Below are 17,126 nucleotides of genomic sequence, written 5' to 3' on the forward strand. Positions count from 1 at the left end.
TCCTGGGATTATGAAGGCAAGACTTTCAAGTCATCTTTAATTCTGAATACTAACTTTATCATCAAAAATAAGTTAATGTTAAAACCATGTCTTTAGGAATGCTAAAAGTCAATATTAGCTTTGAAACTAGTCACTACTTTGTAAACAAATGTTACAAAAAATCACACCAATAAAACTTTACTATTAATTATTTTTGATTGATGTTAGCTAGGACAACTTCATATTCACCTTTCATTGAACTGTTTGTATTTACTGGAACTTGCAAGCTAGCCTTGGGTTAGCATGCAGCTAACTGTCACTCTCAATCCTGGATTGAAGTGTAATACTAGACTTCAAACCTTGGGGCTATAATTTGACGCGAGATTGCAGTGCTGAAAAGGCACTGCAGGTCAGGCAGCATCTGATGAGCAGGAGAATTGACATTTCAGGCATAAGCCCTTCATCAGGAAGTTTGTAGTTTGATGCTGCAATATTGTGACTTAGAAGCAAGGAGTTATCAAGCGATCTATAACACAATTCAACATTGTGGCATAGTCAGGACAGCTGTCATTATGTTTCACTTCTCCGGTAAAACTGACAGCCACTTTTGGAGTCTGCACATGTGCAAAATAAAACAGAAATCGAGGTGGTGCTCTCAGTGACTCTATGATCATGAAGGATATTAAATGTTATCTTTTTGGTTTACTGTATGAATACTGCAGTATTGTTGGCTGCTTATCTGCCCGTTGATAGGATTGTTGCATGCCTAGAGATCCCATTTAGTTGATGCAAGATTTAAACTGCTGCCAGGAATGAGAGAAATTGTTGCGTTACTGATTTCCTAAGCAAAAGAAAACTTCTTTCCCTATTTAGTCTGCTAAAGGAATTGGCTCACATTTCATGCATACTACACAAAAATTGCTGTAAAAAAAACATAACCCAATTGTCGAATTTAATTTTATTGTGGGTTTTAATTTAATTGTTCCCTTTACATCAAATACTCCAGTGGCAGGGGATATTGCACACAATATCTGAAAAGCACTACATAATACTTTCACTGAAAACTAAGTTCTACATTAGATATGACTGGTTAGAATTTTGCAGGATTATAAGACATAAATACCATACACAGCTGCAGTTTGACACATAAAACATTATTCAGATAATGGGAGGATTGTGAGTTGCTGCTCAGCCAGCTGTGAGGCTGGTGCTTTCCATATTTGGAAGATAAAACTGCATGCAAGTGTTTAAGCAGATATTTTATGTTCGCAGTCTATTCATTTTTACAAGTCATCAGCGGAACATCTGTGAATTAAGGATGAGAGTAAATTTGGACAGTCACAAGATTGGTTGCAGTCACAGAATTGGTTGCAGTCACTTACCCGGGCATTAGACATGAACAGTTTTTGGTCACTATTACTTTGTAATGTCACAAACATCCCATAAACAGTATCACTTAGTAAATCAACTGACATATCATCATGGTCACTGCTACAAATGTGGTGCCTCACACACAAAATTCAACTTTTATAATGAGATTCATTTTAAAAACACACTCAGAACTCCAAACACACATTCATTCTGATGTCTAAAAGTGAGCAATTCCCTCGCCATTTTTACTATCACAATTTTAATGTACATAATTGTTCTTATAATTAAAACAGATTTCTCAACGTATACCCGTTTGATCCACAAACTACCATCAACGGGCACCTGTTTGTAGTAAGGTGGAAATGAGTGGCATTGTAAACTTTAAACATGCAAGTGGATTATGAACAAATGTTTCATCAAAGCCTAGTGTATTAGTTTGGATACAGTATATAAATCTGGAAGAAAATTAACCATGGCAGGATATCAGCAGATTGTCTATTTCAAAAAAAATGATTGGTTGTTGGAATGTAACATGTTCAAACCCACTTAATTATGGCAATTCATCACAGCTAGCTCTTTGATCCTCAAAATCCGTAGGAACCATCAGAAAGAAGTACGCAATCATTTTCACCTTACTGACATTGTGAGTTTGAAGGCTTTTAACCAATTATCACACTGAAAAAAATTGTACGAATTGTTAAATTCAGGCAAACTAATTTCATAAAATCTACCATGAAGTTTCCATGTTTTCACAGCACAAAAGTTTGGCTTCTTACCAAGATCCTTTTAATATTGACATTTATTACCATAGTGCAATCTCACAATTACACAGCGATGAATTGTCTGACTTAGTAAAATGATCTTCATGTCTGCAGGAAATACAAACATGAAACAGCAAAACAAAACATGGGTGCAATCATAAAACGTAACTCGCTTTCTTTTCTTACAAAATGCACACTTTGACTATCAGAGATTTACCCCCCTTTCCCATATTTCTGTATTTGTTGTCATCATTTTAATTCCATGCTTTCCTACTGCATTTGAATCTCGTTTCTGAAAGCCAGGTTTTGATGTTTCGTTTGTATGCTGAAAAAAGTGACTCCTATGGAATATCCTACTGTTTTTCAGAAAAAAAAGAATGAAAAGGAAGAGCTGGGGAAAGGGTCCTGTGGGAAGTTCAGCTTTAAAAGTACAATGCATTTGAAGAAATGTAGCCCCTATGAAAAAGTGTACCACCAGCAAAACGTCATGTACTGCTGTACATTTGTGTACCTTGCTCTGGGCAAATAAGTATGCAACCTTGAACCAGTACCATTTGAAAAAGTGTAAAGATGCATTCAAAGGAAATTGAAGCAAGTGTCCAAAAACATTTTATACAGGGACATCAATTAAACAGCATGCCACATGCACATTCTCTCAACGCTTTCAATGTTCCTAACACATGATAACACAACTATCTACCTAGAGGATTCATTATGATTCCAAAGAGTTGTAGGGAAGGGCAATTTATCTGAAACAGTCATAACAAACTCATTTCAAAAATAATAAATTAGAACAGTTTATATTACAAAATCTTTAAATGTAACCCTTGGTTTTAGATGAAAGCCATACAGTGCTGAAGCAGGCTTTTCAGCTGATCATGCTTTTGCTACTCTTTCAAAGAGCTATCCAATTGAAAAGGGTTTAATATAAAAAAAGAAATGCAGTAGCTCTGATCTCACAGTTTATAATTTTGTAGCAATGGACTGTAATGGAACTAAATTTTTAAAACTGCTGTGTTCAAATAAATTAGTATAAAACAAAAGTTACTAGTATTAAGAAATTGGAGTCACAAAACCAAGGCTATCACATTTTTCATGTCTGTTTTCAAAGCTGTGCCAAGGATGGTCCCCTGTATGAAGAACCATTTCAATAATTTGCTTGAATCTTTTGAATAATATTTGTATTTCTCCATGATTCGAGAAATCATGCTAGTCAGACGTGCAATGAGCACAAAGGGAAGGAAGTGGGTGGTTTGGTGTCACATTTGGACTTTGATAAAATGCCTCCCACCTTCAATCTGCTCCCAGCCTCTGCTACACTGTTCTTCAGCCAACTAGTAGAAGATATGTAGAAATAGTATCGGGGCTTGACTTGTTTAAAAATCCTGTCTTTGAAGGAAACATCAAAGGCTTCATTTGCACCTTGTCCTGACAGTGTAGCTAACAAGAGGGCTAGAATGTTGAGTTGAATTTTCTCACCTCTGGTAAATTATGTCAGAGGACCATGGCACAGCAATAACAGCCTTAGACAGCAGCAGCTTTGAGCAGCTCAAACAAGTCAAATATAAAATACATGGTCACTGACTTTTTAAACTTCTACATAATTATAATTAGGATACCAAGGGTGAAAAGTTGTCCTTTAAAAGGAAGGAATTTAACTTAGCTGGCATTTAACAATACAGATACAAAACAAACACTTTTAGATTACCTAAAATTACTTGGAGTTTTGGCATTAATTGCAGAAGCTAAAATTAAGAAAAGGTGTTTTGATTTCAAATAGCAGAAACAAATAATTTAAAACCATGTGCTTCAGTAATCCTTCTTAAATAACCTACTTGGAAAAATATCTTCAAATAATACCACAATAACAAAACTTTATAATACAATGTAATATTGCATAAGTTCAGTATCTGAAGCCACATGAAAAATTTGACTCTGATGAAGCCTGCCCACATTAGGAAAGCTGTGTACAAAAACAGTGCAAACATAATGGTGCTTTCATTTTCTGTTAAAACAACTTTGCATCACACTTTTGTTCACATAAAGTATTTAAAAATAAAACAATCAGCTTTTTTTCCTTTTTAAAAAAAAAAGTACTATACAAAAATGAGGTCATATCTGTGGGTAAGCAGCTATTTAAATTGTATATCGGACAAGGTTACAACCAGTGGGGTCAAGGGTCACCTAATTCCAGACTAAGGCTCATTAGTTAGATCCAACAGTGGATATTTTTGACCACAATGGAGAAGGAAGTTAAATCAGATATGAAGGGTTATGAAAAGGTCAGTAAGCCTACACTGTCCTCATGCAGTTATTTTGCTGTGAATCAGTGTCAGGTGGAAAATGCAATTAAAAGTAATGATCCGTGTTTGTAACTAATAATCTGTATAGGTGTTCTGGAAGGTGTATACACTAGCTATACAGTATCCCTGCTTTTCACCAAAGTAGTTACGAGGCCATAATATTTAAATCCCAATTTAAAATTTCAATATAGAATTCAACATTTAAATGTTAGATGATACCATAATCCAATGAAACTTTTGGCTGCAGGTGAATACCTGCAAATATTTCAGTAAATAAACTGCTGTCAAACTGGTATAAAAGAGAAGTATATCCTTGTTACAAAGATGTAGACAGCATCGTGCTCTCAGCCATTCAATCTTTAACTGAGAAACTGCAAACCATGAAATAGCAAACATACAAGGCTGATTCCAAACTACCAGAAGGTAATGGGCTTCAGATTATCATTAGCATTTCATTTTCACATCTTATGTCGCATTGAGCTTTATAGTGCACTACTGTTTATTGGCTTAATCAAGATCCCAGTATGACTTGTTTGAACCTGTAAGCATTTATTAACCATTTCAAAGCCTGTGCTACTCCTAAATTGAATATTCCCTGATTCAACAAACCAAATGTGTTTAGCAAAAAAAACACATTCTTAACTCAAAAATATCACATTCACAAAATGTGCAAGCTTCTTTACTAGTTTTACTAGGAAAGTAGGAACTAAAGTATGACCAATCTTTACAAAGAGTTTTGCAATTGTCTTAATATCTTAATGGCATACGAAGACTCTAATTACACTGCTCAGTGGATGCTGAACTGCTAACGGATACACCATCTGACTAAAAATAGCTTTATTTTTTCCAGCCTTACTTCAATCTTCAACTGACCAATGAATATCATCTTCTACAGACATATTTAAACAGTGGAAGTTACTTTCTGAAATTTCTGATATTTCCAATAGCAATATCCCTAATGGAAGTTCAGTATGGTACAACATGAAATTGCCTAGTTTATTTCCCCCAAAACAAGCAGCACTTCTTTTTAACCAGTACAATATAAGATGATTTTGTTTGAGTGCCTCCCAGGTTTTGACACTGTATTCCCACACTTTTCAAGTTAGGGAGAAGAAATGCATTCAACTTTTCTAAACCCTTTATATAACAAAAAGCTACAATTCTGTTCATCATACAATCTGGTATACTTAAGACTTACACCTGTACAATTGTGTCTTGAGTTTGTTTTCAGGTGAAACAAAATTTTATGGTTACAAATGTTGTGTAGGTACAACATGTTGAAGTAGTTATGGCAAAGTGCTTTTCCACTGTTGGATCTTTTTCAAATAGAATTTGAAATAGACAATTCAATTTTGAACTGTACAACGTTAACAATATTACACCAGTGACTGCACATTATAAGATCATGTCAAACATGGATGTAATATTCAATTATAAGGATTTCTATAAGGTGATTTTTTAGCATTATAAATGGCCAATGGTTTAGTTAGTTACAAGAGCACACTCTGCCCAAATCAACATCATGGATCCACCCATTAAACCTTAATTGATGTTTTTGGTTATAAAAATAAATAATTCTTGCAACAAGAATGGAGGGTCCTCATTAATAATATGTTAACGTAACTTATAAAGAAGAAAACTTTCTGCATATTTGGAATGATTCTTCTTCAATATTCCAATTCCACCTGAACCTGTGCTTGCTTAAAAAAAATTAGAAAATAAAGCATACATCACATTTTAACATATGCTATGACTGGTCTTAAGGATATTGTAGGGTCATATACACATACAAACACACTCACACCCACATACTTCACAGCATTACCCAAACTACTGTCCTATACTGATCTTTACTGCTGATCTGTTGTCTGCCTCATTTTTTAAAAAAAGTGCAACCTAGATCACAATACATTCAAGTCACTGTCTAAGGCAAAATGACTAGTATGTGTACTCCCAACTCCTTTGGTTTCTGCTTAAGTATATTAGCTGTCTTTTTTTTTAAGCATGCAGTTTTATCAAGGCTTAATGGCAATATGCCATGTTCATATGCAGAATTACATCTGTCAAGAAGCTGGTACACAGGGAACATGCCTTAGTTAAATATCTCTGCATATTAATGGGCGGTGGGTGGATGGGCTGGTTACGTGAATAGGGTTCAAAATACTTGTGAGTTTAGCACATGTTGCATTACCACATGGAGTTGTGTACTGTCTTTGCACAGCATTGTAGTCATTAAAAAGCTAAATTTCACACGTTTCAACTATTGTTGTGGTGGTTTAGTTTTGTGTAAAAGTTCTGTCCCCACAGGTAAGAATCATGTAGCTTTTCTTTCACTAAATCAGTTTCTTCAAAACATAAAAATCCTGAACGAGGATCAACCACAGCCCAAACGTAATGGATACGGAGCTTGGCTGATTCAAGTATTTTAAACCCTGTTGTTACTTGTTTAGGAATACGAAAGTGTTGCCTTAGCATAGGAACTAAATAGTCTGGAAAGTGTTACACGCTAGTGACCTGTATAACAAATCTATCGTACAATATTCAGCAGACACTCATTTATATCTGCTTTCCCTCATTTTTTTAAAAATTTCCATTTGAGTGCTTCCCCTTAGACAACTGGTTGAATGTTCTGGTTATATGGGACTCCCAGTTACAATTCGATCTTGCACGCAGGGAACGATTCATCTTGCATGACGACAGTGCTGCTACTTGCTAGTACCATGATGTTCAGGTCCTGTTGCTTCTCATGCGTTTGCTGGTACCATTCCCTCATGACTTCTGAGTCATGGGTTGGGATTAAAGTAACCTAAAATCCAACAGAAAACCACGATGAAACTCTACTGCAGGTACAATCCACGAAACAATCAAGTCTCTGTTATTCATGATTCAATCAGTTATGAAGATATGAGGAAAGTGAAGTTGATGAAACAAGTTGCCAGCTCTGAGTACTGACCCTTTATTAACACTCAAAAGAGAGGTGAATAAGTTCCTGGCTGGAGCAGAATTCACATCTTACAAAATGCAGCAGAAACACAATTTCATTAATGTCAAAAAGTCCTCTATGGTATTTCTCAGCAACGACTTTCAAATAAAATTCCAACTGAATTATTTAAAGACATATTAGGCAGATCACAAGAAGCTTTGATTAGTAAGTTTCATGAACTGTTTTAACAGAAGAGAGAAATATGGAGGGAGGAGGGCGTGAGTTGCATTGCTCAGGGCCAAGGCAGTGAAGGAACAAATGGTTACTAATTGGGGGAACAACGAAAATTCAGGATACTTAACAGGCTAGTAGGAGTGCAGAGATTTGAACAGGAGTATTATATAGAGACAGAGAGGTGCAATCTTGTAGAGGGATTTGAAAAAGAAAATCAAATTTTAAATTTGAGGTACTGATGGACCAAGAATCATCACAGATCAATAATTAAATGGTAATGTGTAGTTCACTCTTTTTATCTCGCACTTTTCAATAGCAGTGTTACATTTTCTAACTTTCAATCCCTTAGGATCGCTTTAAGCCATGGTATTTCAGAATCATTGAGATATATAGTACAGAAACAGGCCCTTCAGCCTGACTTATCCATGCCAACCAGGTTTCCTAAACTGAACTAGTCCCATTTGCCTGCATTTGGCCCATATGCCTCTAAACTTTTCCTCTCCATGCAACGAACCAAATGCCTTTGAAATGTTGTAACTGTTTTCACCTCTATCATTTCCTCTGGCCATTTGTTCCATATAGGCACCACCCTGCGTGTGAAAAAGATACCCCTCAGCTCCCTTTTAAATCTTTCTCCTCTTACCTTAAATCTCTCGTTTTGGACTCCCTTGGCTATTCACCTCATCTACACCCCTCATGGATTTTATAAACCTGTATAAGGTCACTCCCTAGCCTTCTATGCTCCAAGGAAAGAAGTCCCAGACTATCCAGCCTCACCTTATAACTCAAATGTTCCAGTAGTAATTTTTTTTGCAGCCTTTCCAGTTTAATAGCATCCTTCCGATAGCAGGCTGACTCCAAATGTGGCCTTACCAATGTATTGTACAGCTGTTAAAATTGATAAATCAAACCAGTGCATCCAGCATCTCTGCAGCTCTTTCTTTTAGATCCCCAGGATGCACACAAAGTGTCTCAGAGATTTATTGCCATTAATCCTTTAAGTTTCTTTCATACTCTTTCTGCATGGGTATTAATTACTTTAAGTTCCTCACTCATGTTGGCCGTTGGGTTAACCTCTATTTCTGGCCTGTAATTTGCCTTCTCTTGAAAGGAGAAAACACCGGTGGCAATGAGACCTTTAATTGGCCACATATGATCCTCAGTAGGAATACCCAGCTTTCAAAGCTGCCAGTATGGTTGCCTAAACTCCAGCCCTATATTAATAAGTCAAAGAGGAAACCAAAATGCTTAAAGATAACTTTAGCAATTAGGATTTAGGAATTTCATTTGAGGACACAGTAATGTTGAATATTACAAGAAATGAGAAAGGGCAAATGTTACAAGACTTCCAAGGAACAAGATGTTATTGCTTCATTGAAGAGCATGTAAGAAATTAAGCCACAGAGACTCAGCCATTATACCGTAAGAACAAACAGGAGAAGGCTTAAGAACTCATCACAGTAATGCAGCCAGCAATGAGGTTCATTAGCATATTCCTGGTGGATGTGCCCATTTGTCGTTATTGTAACTTCAGTGTTCACTCCAACTTATCAGTAGTAACATTAATGGGAAAACAACTGCATACAGTACAAATAAAAGGTTACAATATTGTAAGTATGCTATTCAATGGGATTCATTTGGAAAATTAGATAAAAAGTAATAAAATGTTTTGAAAGGAAGAATTTTGTAAGCATACCTGCATATTACTACCCCACTGAGACTTGCCCTCCAGGAGAGCATCCAGTACAGCCCTGCTTGGTTCATCCACTGCATGGTCATTTCCACTCACTACATAGTAGGAAGATCTCACTCGTTTGAAAAACTCTGCATCCACAGTCTTGGCACTGCAGTGATTTGGAATGTATACCAGGTCAAGGTACACAGGAGGTCCTGGAGGCACTGATAGCATGCCTGCTGCCTTACTGCTGCTGGAAGCTTTAACAGACAGAGGACAGTATTTCACTCGAATGGCATTACAAAAATTAATTCTACTGAACAGAAAGAAAATGTCATGTTTTGTTCTAAACACAATAATCCACCAACAATATTTAAATCAATTACTTTTTTGCCCAGTTTTTCCATGCATCTCCTTGAGGTTAGTATTAAGTATATTCTAGAGGTGGTGCTGCTTATACAGTATAACATTGATCATGTGTTTCATCAAGCCTAGACAGTGCACATTGGTAGACAATTCAATCACTGAAGGCCTAACACTTCTTATCTAAATACAGGAGGCATCTTTTGCCTTGTATTATTATTCCAAATGGATGGTATCACCTTACTACCAATGATCTGTTCAGCCTCATATTCAGTTCTATTTTGAAACCAACAAAAGCTTCCGCCCCAGTGCACATTCCAAAGGAAGCACCAAATTGTGATTTAGAACAGAAATGACAATTTAATTTTTTTTGTCCTCCTTAAGCTACCGTTCTGTGAGCTTCAGTTCTTTGTGGGTGAGTTCAGTAAGGTCAACTCTAACAGAGAACTGAATTGGAGGCTTTTATAAATGAGTTCCCAATCAAATGATCCCTTTACCCAATGATGGGCAAAGTTCATCACTTGTTGTGGATTTTGAAAGACATAGGGACATTTTTGAACAGCTTAATATTCCCTTGAACTAAATTAATCCCATCTCGACAAATGTTTCAATAAACATGGGGCTGATAAATGGGATTATTCCAGATTAAATTGTAGCCATCCTTTGTGCACAGTCATAAAATATGGAGAGATCAAAACCATTAAAAGTTGAAGCACTGAATCATCAAACACCACATCTGAGGATTTGTTGAAAGTGTTTGCTGTGAAATCTTTCTGAGGAGATAATGACACAATGATAATGATTCCTCGGCTCCAACATCACTAACCCTGCATGGCCTGTGCACTGTCTCCTCAGATACCCAGGCCTCCTGCTTTCAACCACCTTCACCAGCACTAACAGCCGTGCCACCTACTGTCATCTTACTCAATCCCTCCCTTTCTCTCATTCCAGAAGGCAGCCCACAATAGGGCCAAGGTTGGTTGAGATATCAGGCCTGACTTCAGACCCCTCACCCATGATGAAGAGAGAATTCCATCATTTGCAGGAAAAGACCGGGTCTGCTTCCATTGAGATGCAGAGACATCATTGTCCCACCAGTCCAACAGGTTCCACTCTTCATTCACTTCACGTACACCTCACAGTCTCCCTACTATCAGCCTCACTCATTGCACACCATTTCTAACCAAGGGCTGCCTTGGCTTCTCTCCTTTGTGCCTTGCATGTAGCAGCAGAATGTCTACAATTTTGATGGAGGAATGCCTGCTTCACCAGAGCTTCATCTATGGGCACAGGGAAGACCAAGATGAGCAGACAGGGATGTGAGAGGCAATGGCAGCTACTCCATGGGAATCTAGTTACCTTAAGCATGTGATGGTCTGGCTGCCTCCATAGACAAGGTAGAAACAATGACTGCAGATGCTGAAAACCAAATACTGGATTAGTGGTGCTGGAAGAGCACAGCAGTTCAGGCAGCATCCAACAAGCAGCGAAATCGACGTTTCGGGCAAAAGCCCTTCATCAGGAATAATGAAGGGCTTTTGCCCGAAACGTCGATTTCGCTGCTCGTTGGATGCTGCCTGAACTGCTGTGCTCTTCCAGCACCACTAATTCAGTGCCTCCATAGACAGGCTGGTGTTGGCATTGACAGACAGGTCCAGGTACAGTCCATCACCACAGCCAGTGGGCCTCAGGACAAAGGGGGAGATGGGTACTGGCCACTTACTCCAGATCTCCTTTCCTCTCAAAAAGAAGGGCAAGTGTCTGAAGGGAACCCAGCCGGAGGAAACACATGCCCCTCAGAAGTCTCTTCTCAGGACATTCCTGAAGTGGCAGCACCATCCACTATACTCTCCCCACCACCTCTCAGCCTTGGACATTCAAGTTGAGAATTCACTTGACTCTGGCACAAGATCCTTGTCCAGACACAAACACCCCCTGGGTTTACCTGATCATATCTCCAGGGCCAACAGCTCCTCCAGCTCAGCTGCAGAAGCTGGTACATACTGAGATGCAGCGGGAGGGAAAGTAAGAAAGAAACCTATTACAGCCGTTTTGGTGGCATGGGTGAACAATGCACTGTATATGAAGTACCACATTTGTACGGTTTTGTATTGCACCCATTTATTGAGTCTCTGCGTAGCCCTGAATATTACTGTGCTAACACAATGCCTAACTTCATGTCCAGGCTGGATGCATCATGAATAGAGTCTGTTGCCACATATGAAAGCAAAATGAACAAGGTGCACACAGGGACATGGGTTATTGCCTCTCGTGCTAAAATATTGATATTCTGCCCCTGCCCTCTGTTTCCAGAAGTGTTCATCTGAATGAAGAGGTCAGTGATATCTGGGGCACGTCTGTGATCAGGACATGGCTCTGTGTGTAACATTGATTTGTGGGCTTTGTAGACCCCCCCCCCCCCCCCCCCCCCACCCAGAGCATGGGACACCTACTCCCTTCCACTCCATGTATGTCTGCAGCCATTTTTCTTCCCAATATATATTTTCAAATTTCACCACAATGGAAGATGACAGTGAGTACATATTAGCCACTGGCTTCCAGACTCTGTCTCTACAAGTCAGTGAGGCCTCTGAATGTTCAGAACCCCTCCTGATAGCCCTTCCCATGAATTCCATAGCCTTCTCACCTGCCCAGGTCTCCACCTAACATGGCCACACGAGTCTTCACTTACCCACCGATTCCCCCTCAGTCCCTGAGCTGACCTTGCCAAGTGCAGAGCCCTGGATGAGAGGTGCCCAGACCCCTGACTGACGCCAATACATCTCCAGAACTGCATTGCCCTAGCTCCCCCAAGCCCCAGACCATTGACAGACTATGACCCACTCTCTTGAATGCAGAGGCACAGACTGAGATCACGCTGATAAGATATCTAACCATAACCAATCTCCTGGACTGGTATCGGCTGCTCTTGAGTCACGGTGCTGGGACCCCTGACTGATTGGTGCCTCAGACTACTCTCCTGAGCCTTTGAGACATGGCTGCCTGTTGTAGCACGTGCGGTGTGTTTGCTGCTTAAGCTGCTGGCACATGGTGCAGGTGTGAGTTTGATGTAGCACAGTGTCCCTTGTCAGAGGAGTGCTGACCAGCAAGGCCCGGTATGCAACTGAGCTAACTGTCAAGGTAAGGCAAAGCGTGGATGTTGCGACCTTGTAGGGAGGTGTTAAGTGAGCGAGTGCAAAGAGAGAAAGCTATCAACCCTGAAATGCAACCTCTTCCAAACCATGGGCTGGTGCCTGTCCCTCCACAGAAACTATCCTTGCAGCAGCCTTTTGATGGTTGCTGGTGCTTTCTGCTGATGGATCAGAGAGTTGGCAATGAGGATCATGAGGGTTTTGCTAATGTTGGACGCCAACATCAGTGGGTCAGGGTACACGTATCTGTTGCCTATGGATTGTGATCGGAGACTCTGGTGCTGAGGAGCACAAACCCTCCTTGCAGCCATCAATGAGCTGATGGTGCTGGATACCCACTCTGACCTCCATGTTGAGAATTCTTGATATCTGGCTTGGTCAGGGCAGCTGGGAATATGGGAAGCTGAACATTAGTGAAGTGAATCATGTCATTAATAAGGCATTGAACAAGCTATAGCCCCACTGAGTTGGTAACTCACCACTGCTAGACAGAAATATGGCTCACTGTTGAGTAAATGCATAAAAGATGGAGCAAGTTGCTCCCGAGGACAGGATAGGCTGTAGTTCTCATGTGATTCTGCCACAAATCTCACCGGCGCTCATATTGCTGAGGTCCCTGTTAGATTCTACCCTTAACTGTTCACTTTCTGGGCAGGGCAGGTTGAATGGTATTCATTATCAATGATCAAATTGTTGAACGTGCGCACACTTTTAACTGCAAGATATAACTTCGTTAATGGGAAACTGATGTGTAAGTGCAGCAACTTCATGAAACTCAGGGGAGGTTAAATAGAAGATGCTGTCTTCATGAAGGTAGTGGCACAGCTTTGCAAACTGGCCAGAAACTTGCAGTGATTTGCAATTCTTGAGGTGTCTATGCCTTCCTTGTTCCAAATTGTTGGCTGATTTGGGTGTTAATATAAAATGTAATTCAGATAGAAGAACCTTTGCCAGAAAATCTAGTCCAATTTTTGATCTCAACAAAAGATCAATACATGAAGCAGTAACTGGTCTCTTTTCTCTCAATATTGACTGAGTGGCTTTTCCCTTCATTTTTAGCTTTTGTTGTAGACATTACTAATCATTCTTTGTTTTCAACATTATCTTGTTTCATGCACTTACACTTTTAACCGCAAGATTTAACTTTCTGTTACATCGTTAATGGGCAAAAAAAACTGACCTCGGGGTCACAGGTATTTTGCACTGTGAAAACTCTGTGCAGAGACATATCACAGAATCCCTACAGTGTGCAAGCAGGCTATTTGGCCCATCAAGTCACACTATCCTCCAAAGAGCATCCTGCCAAAATTGGCCAGAGTGTTAGGTGTCGGGGAATGGGTCCAGGTGGGTTGCTCTTTGGAGGGTCGGTGTGGACTTGTTGGGCCGAAGGGCCTGTTTCCACACTGTAGGGAATCAAATCGAATTGAATCTAATCTAATCTAACCCTGTATTTCCCATGGCTAATCATCTAACCTACATTTCTTTGGACTGTGGAAGGAAACTGAGGCATCCAAGGGAAACCCACGCAGACACAGGGAGAATGTGAAAACGCCACATAGTCATCGGAGGGTGGGATCAAACCCAGGTCCATGCGAGGCAGCAGTGCTAACTACACAGCCACCGTACTGCCCAAATATTTCAATTTAAATTTTGCAGTTGAGCATCCAGAAGAGAGTGGTGCTTCCAGTGCTGTTCACCAGGGCTGCTACCATCAGTAGGTTGAAAGGGAAACCCCCCCCCCAAATCACAGTCAATCAGGACGAGGTCAGCCCTGGCTGTACACAAGAGAGACTGAATGTGTGAGGAACTTCTCTTCCAATCAAAGTTCTGTCTGTCTCACATTTCTCCAATCACAGGCTGTTCCTCTTCCTCTCTCTGTTCCTCACCTACCAGCAGCAATCACAGGATTGGTTGCAGTGATGGAGTCTCTGAGATAACTGTTGGCGGTTTCTCAGCCTCAGCTTTCGATTCAAGGGATGAAGTTTGCAGGGGGAAGGGGACAGTGAAGCAGTGATTGCTAGGAGGGGAGGGCAGAAAAGAGGAGGCTGCAAAGATGAGTGGAGAACAAAAATTTGGAGGGTGCAAGGATAAGTGGGGGGGAGGAGAAGGAGGAGGCTATGAGGGTATGGAGGGGAAGAGGAGACTGCAAGGGGAGGAAGAACAATTTAAAATTTGTTAACAAAAGTATATTAAACTAACTAGCAGGCTGGAAAATTTGAAATACCTGATGAAACAATTTCCCCTTGAAAATGAATATGAAATCTCTTGCTTAAGTCTGTTTATATAGAGGAGGAGCCATAATGGGAAAAATACAGTGGATGCCATTATTATGAACTCTGTGTCAATTGTTAAATTTAAATCTGAGACTGAGATCTGAGGTGCAGCAAACAGATTAGTATTTACTTTGGTTAAAGTGTTCCAGCTTTATGCATACATGATGGAAACCTGTTAACTGTGACTTCACCAGTCTACATAAGGAATCTTTTGGGTAATAGCATTTTGAAAAGTTCATTAGTTTTTTGGTTGCTAACTTACTCCTATTGTTATGTGCCAATTTAAACACTATGGTATCCCAGAGAAGAATGCAATGGCTTTGTGTAGAGTTCAGAGCAGATTTACATGACTGGTTCCAGGGATAAGGGATTACAGAGAAGCTGTCATTGTTCTTGTTAGAACCAAAAACACTGAAGGGATGTGACGCAGGCAAATAAAAATACAAAGATTTAGATAGCAACAGTTTATATTCTAATGGCTATACAATGGATTACAAAATGGCCCAAATGTAACGTAATTTAAGTTAATTGGCTCTAGAACCAGAGACAGCAGAAAGAAAAATCTTTATCCAAGATTAGTTGAGATTTGGAACGCTCTCTTCCCTGGCATTCGGGTGGATATAGATTCAGACAGAAAATGGATAAATACCTTGAGATAGAAAATAGGGAAGGATGGGTGTAGATGGCAGTGATGGAAGGGAGGGGGAGTGATAGGATGAAGTGGATTTCTCTTTAGAACAGCTGGCATAGATTTACTGGGTGGAATAGCATTTTTTGTGTTGCTCTATTCTAGAACCCAAAGGAAATCACAAAGGCACTTGGGGGAGATAAAGGCAAAGACAAAGCATCAGCTTTCTCCCTAGTTAATTACAGCTTCAAACATAGCCAAGCAGGTCCCATGCTTAAGGCCATTTATTTCTCAGTGCATTAATTTTGATTAGTGTTTTGTAGAGGAATAAGACAGTGATATTTTCTGGGTCTGTAGATTGTGAAGGAGCAAAAGTGGCCTTTAGTATGTGCTTCTTATCAGATGTGGGAGTTTAATGAGAGTTAAGGGTTACTGCAGATTATATCTGCAATAAATGCTGTTGGTTGCAAATCTTATCAGGTTGAATGGATCGGTTGGAGAGACAGTTAGAAGTGATGAGGAATCGGCAACAGCAGCAGTATGTGATAGATGGCAGTTACAGGAAGGGGAAAAGTCTCAGATACAGTCAGAGAGATGGGTTAACTCCAAGAAAGGTAAGAGAGGTAGGCATCTAGTGCAGGTGTGTGCTATGGCTATACCCATTTCAAACAAGTACGCTGTTTTGGAAATGTAGGGAGTGATGGATTCTCAGGGAAATGTAGCACGAACAGCCAAGTTTCTGGTATTGAGACTGGCTCTAATGCAATGAGGGGTACATCGGGTTTCAAGAGATTAATTGTGTTAGTGGATTCTCTAGTCCGAGGTACAGACGTTTCTGTAGCCAGCAACGAAAAATCAGAATGGTGTGTTGCTTCCCTGGTACCAGGATCAAGGATGTCTCAGAGAGGGTGCAGAATGTTCTCATGGGGGAGAGGGGCCAACAAGAGGTCACTGTCCACATTGGAACCAATGACATAGGAAGGGAAATGGTTGAGATTCTGAAGGGAGATTACAGAGAGTTAGGCAGAAATTTAAAAAGGACATCCTCGAGAGTAGTAATATCTGGATTACTCCCGGTGCTATGAGCTAGTGAGGGCAGGAATAGGAGGATAGAGAAGATGAATGCATGGCTGAGGAGCTGGTGTATGGGAGAAGATTCACATTTCTGGATCATTGGAATCTCTTTTGGGGTAGAAGTGACCTGTACAAGAAGGACGGATTGCACTTAAATTAGAAGGGGACTAATACACTGGCAGGAAGATTTGCTAGAGCTGCTTGGGAGGATTTAAACTAGTAAGGTGGGTGTTCCAGGATACAAATGCTACAGGAAGGATAGAAAGGGAGGCAAGAGAGGAGGGGGAGTGGTGTTTTTGATAAGGGATAGCGTTACAACCGTGCTGAGGGAGGATATTCCCGGAAATACATCTAGGGAAGTTATTTGAGTGGAACTGAGAAATAAGAAAG

The 17,126-nt window shown here is 40.0% G+C and overlaps 1 protein-coding gene across 1 annotated transcript in view; it reads right to left on the reverse strand.

Annotated features, from left to right (window-relative positions):
• Window positions 1–922: 922 nt before the first annotated feature.
• Window positions 923–17,126, reverse strand: part of map1b (microtubule-associated protein 1B) — a 131,273-nt gene continuing 115,069 nt past the window's right edge. The window contains exons 6-7 of the mRNA XM_072581981.1: window positions 9,268–9,506; window positions 923–7,220 (exon numbers count right to left, since the gene is read on the reverse strand). Coding sequence (XP_072438082.1) covers window positions 7,065–7,220; window positions 9,268–9,506 — 395 coding nt within the window. The 3' untranslated portion in view covers window positions 923–7,064. The remainder of the gene's footprint in view (window positions 7,221–9,267; window positions 9,507–17,126) is intronic.

Source organism: Chiloscyllium punctatum, chromosome 2 (genome assembly GCF_047496795.1).
Source record: "Chiloscyllium punctatum isolate Juve2018m chromosome 2, sChiPun1.3, whole genome shotgun sequence".
Lineage (NCBI taxonomy): Eukaryota > Metazoa > Chordata > Chondrichthyes > Orectolobiformes > Hemiscylliidae > Chiloscyllium > Chiloscyllium punctatum.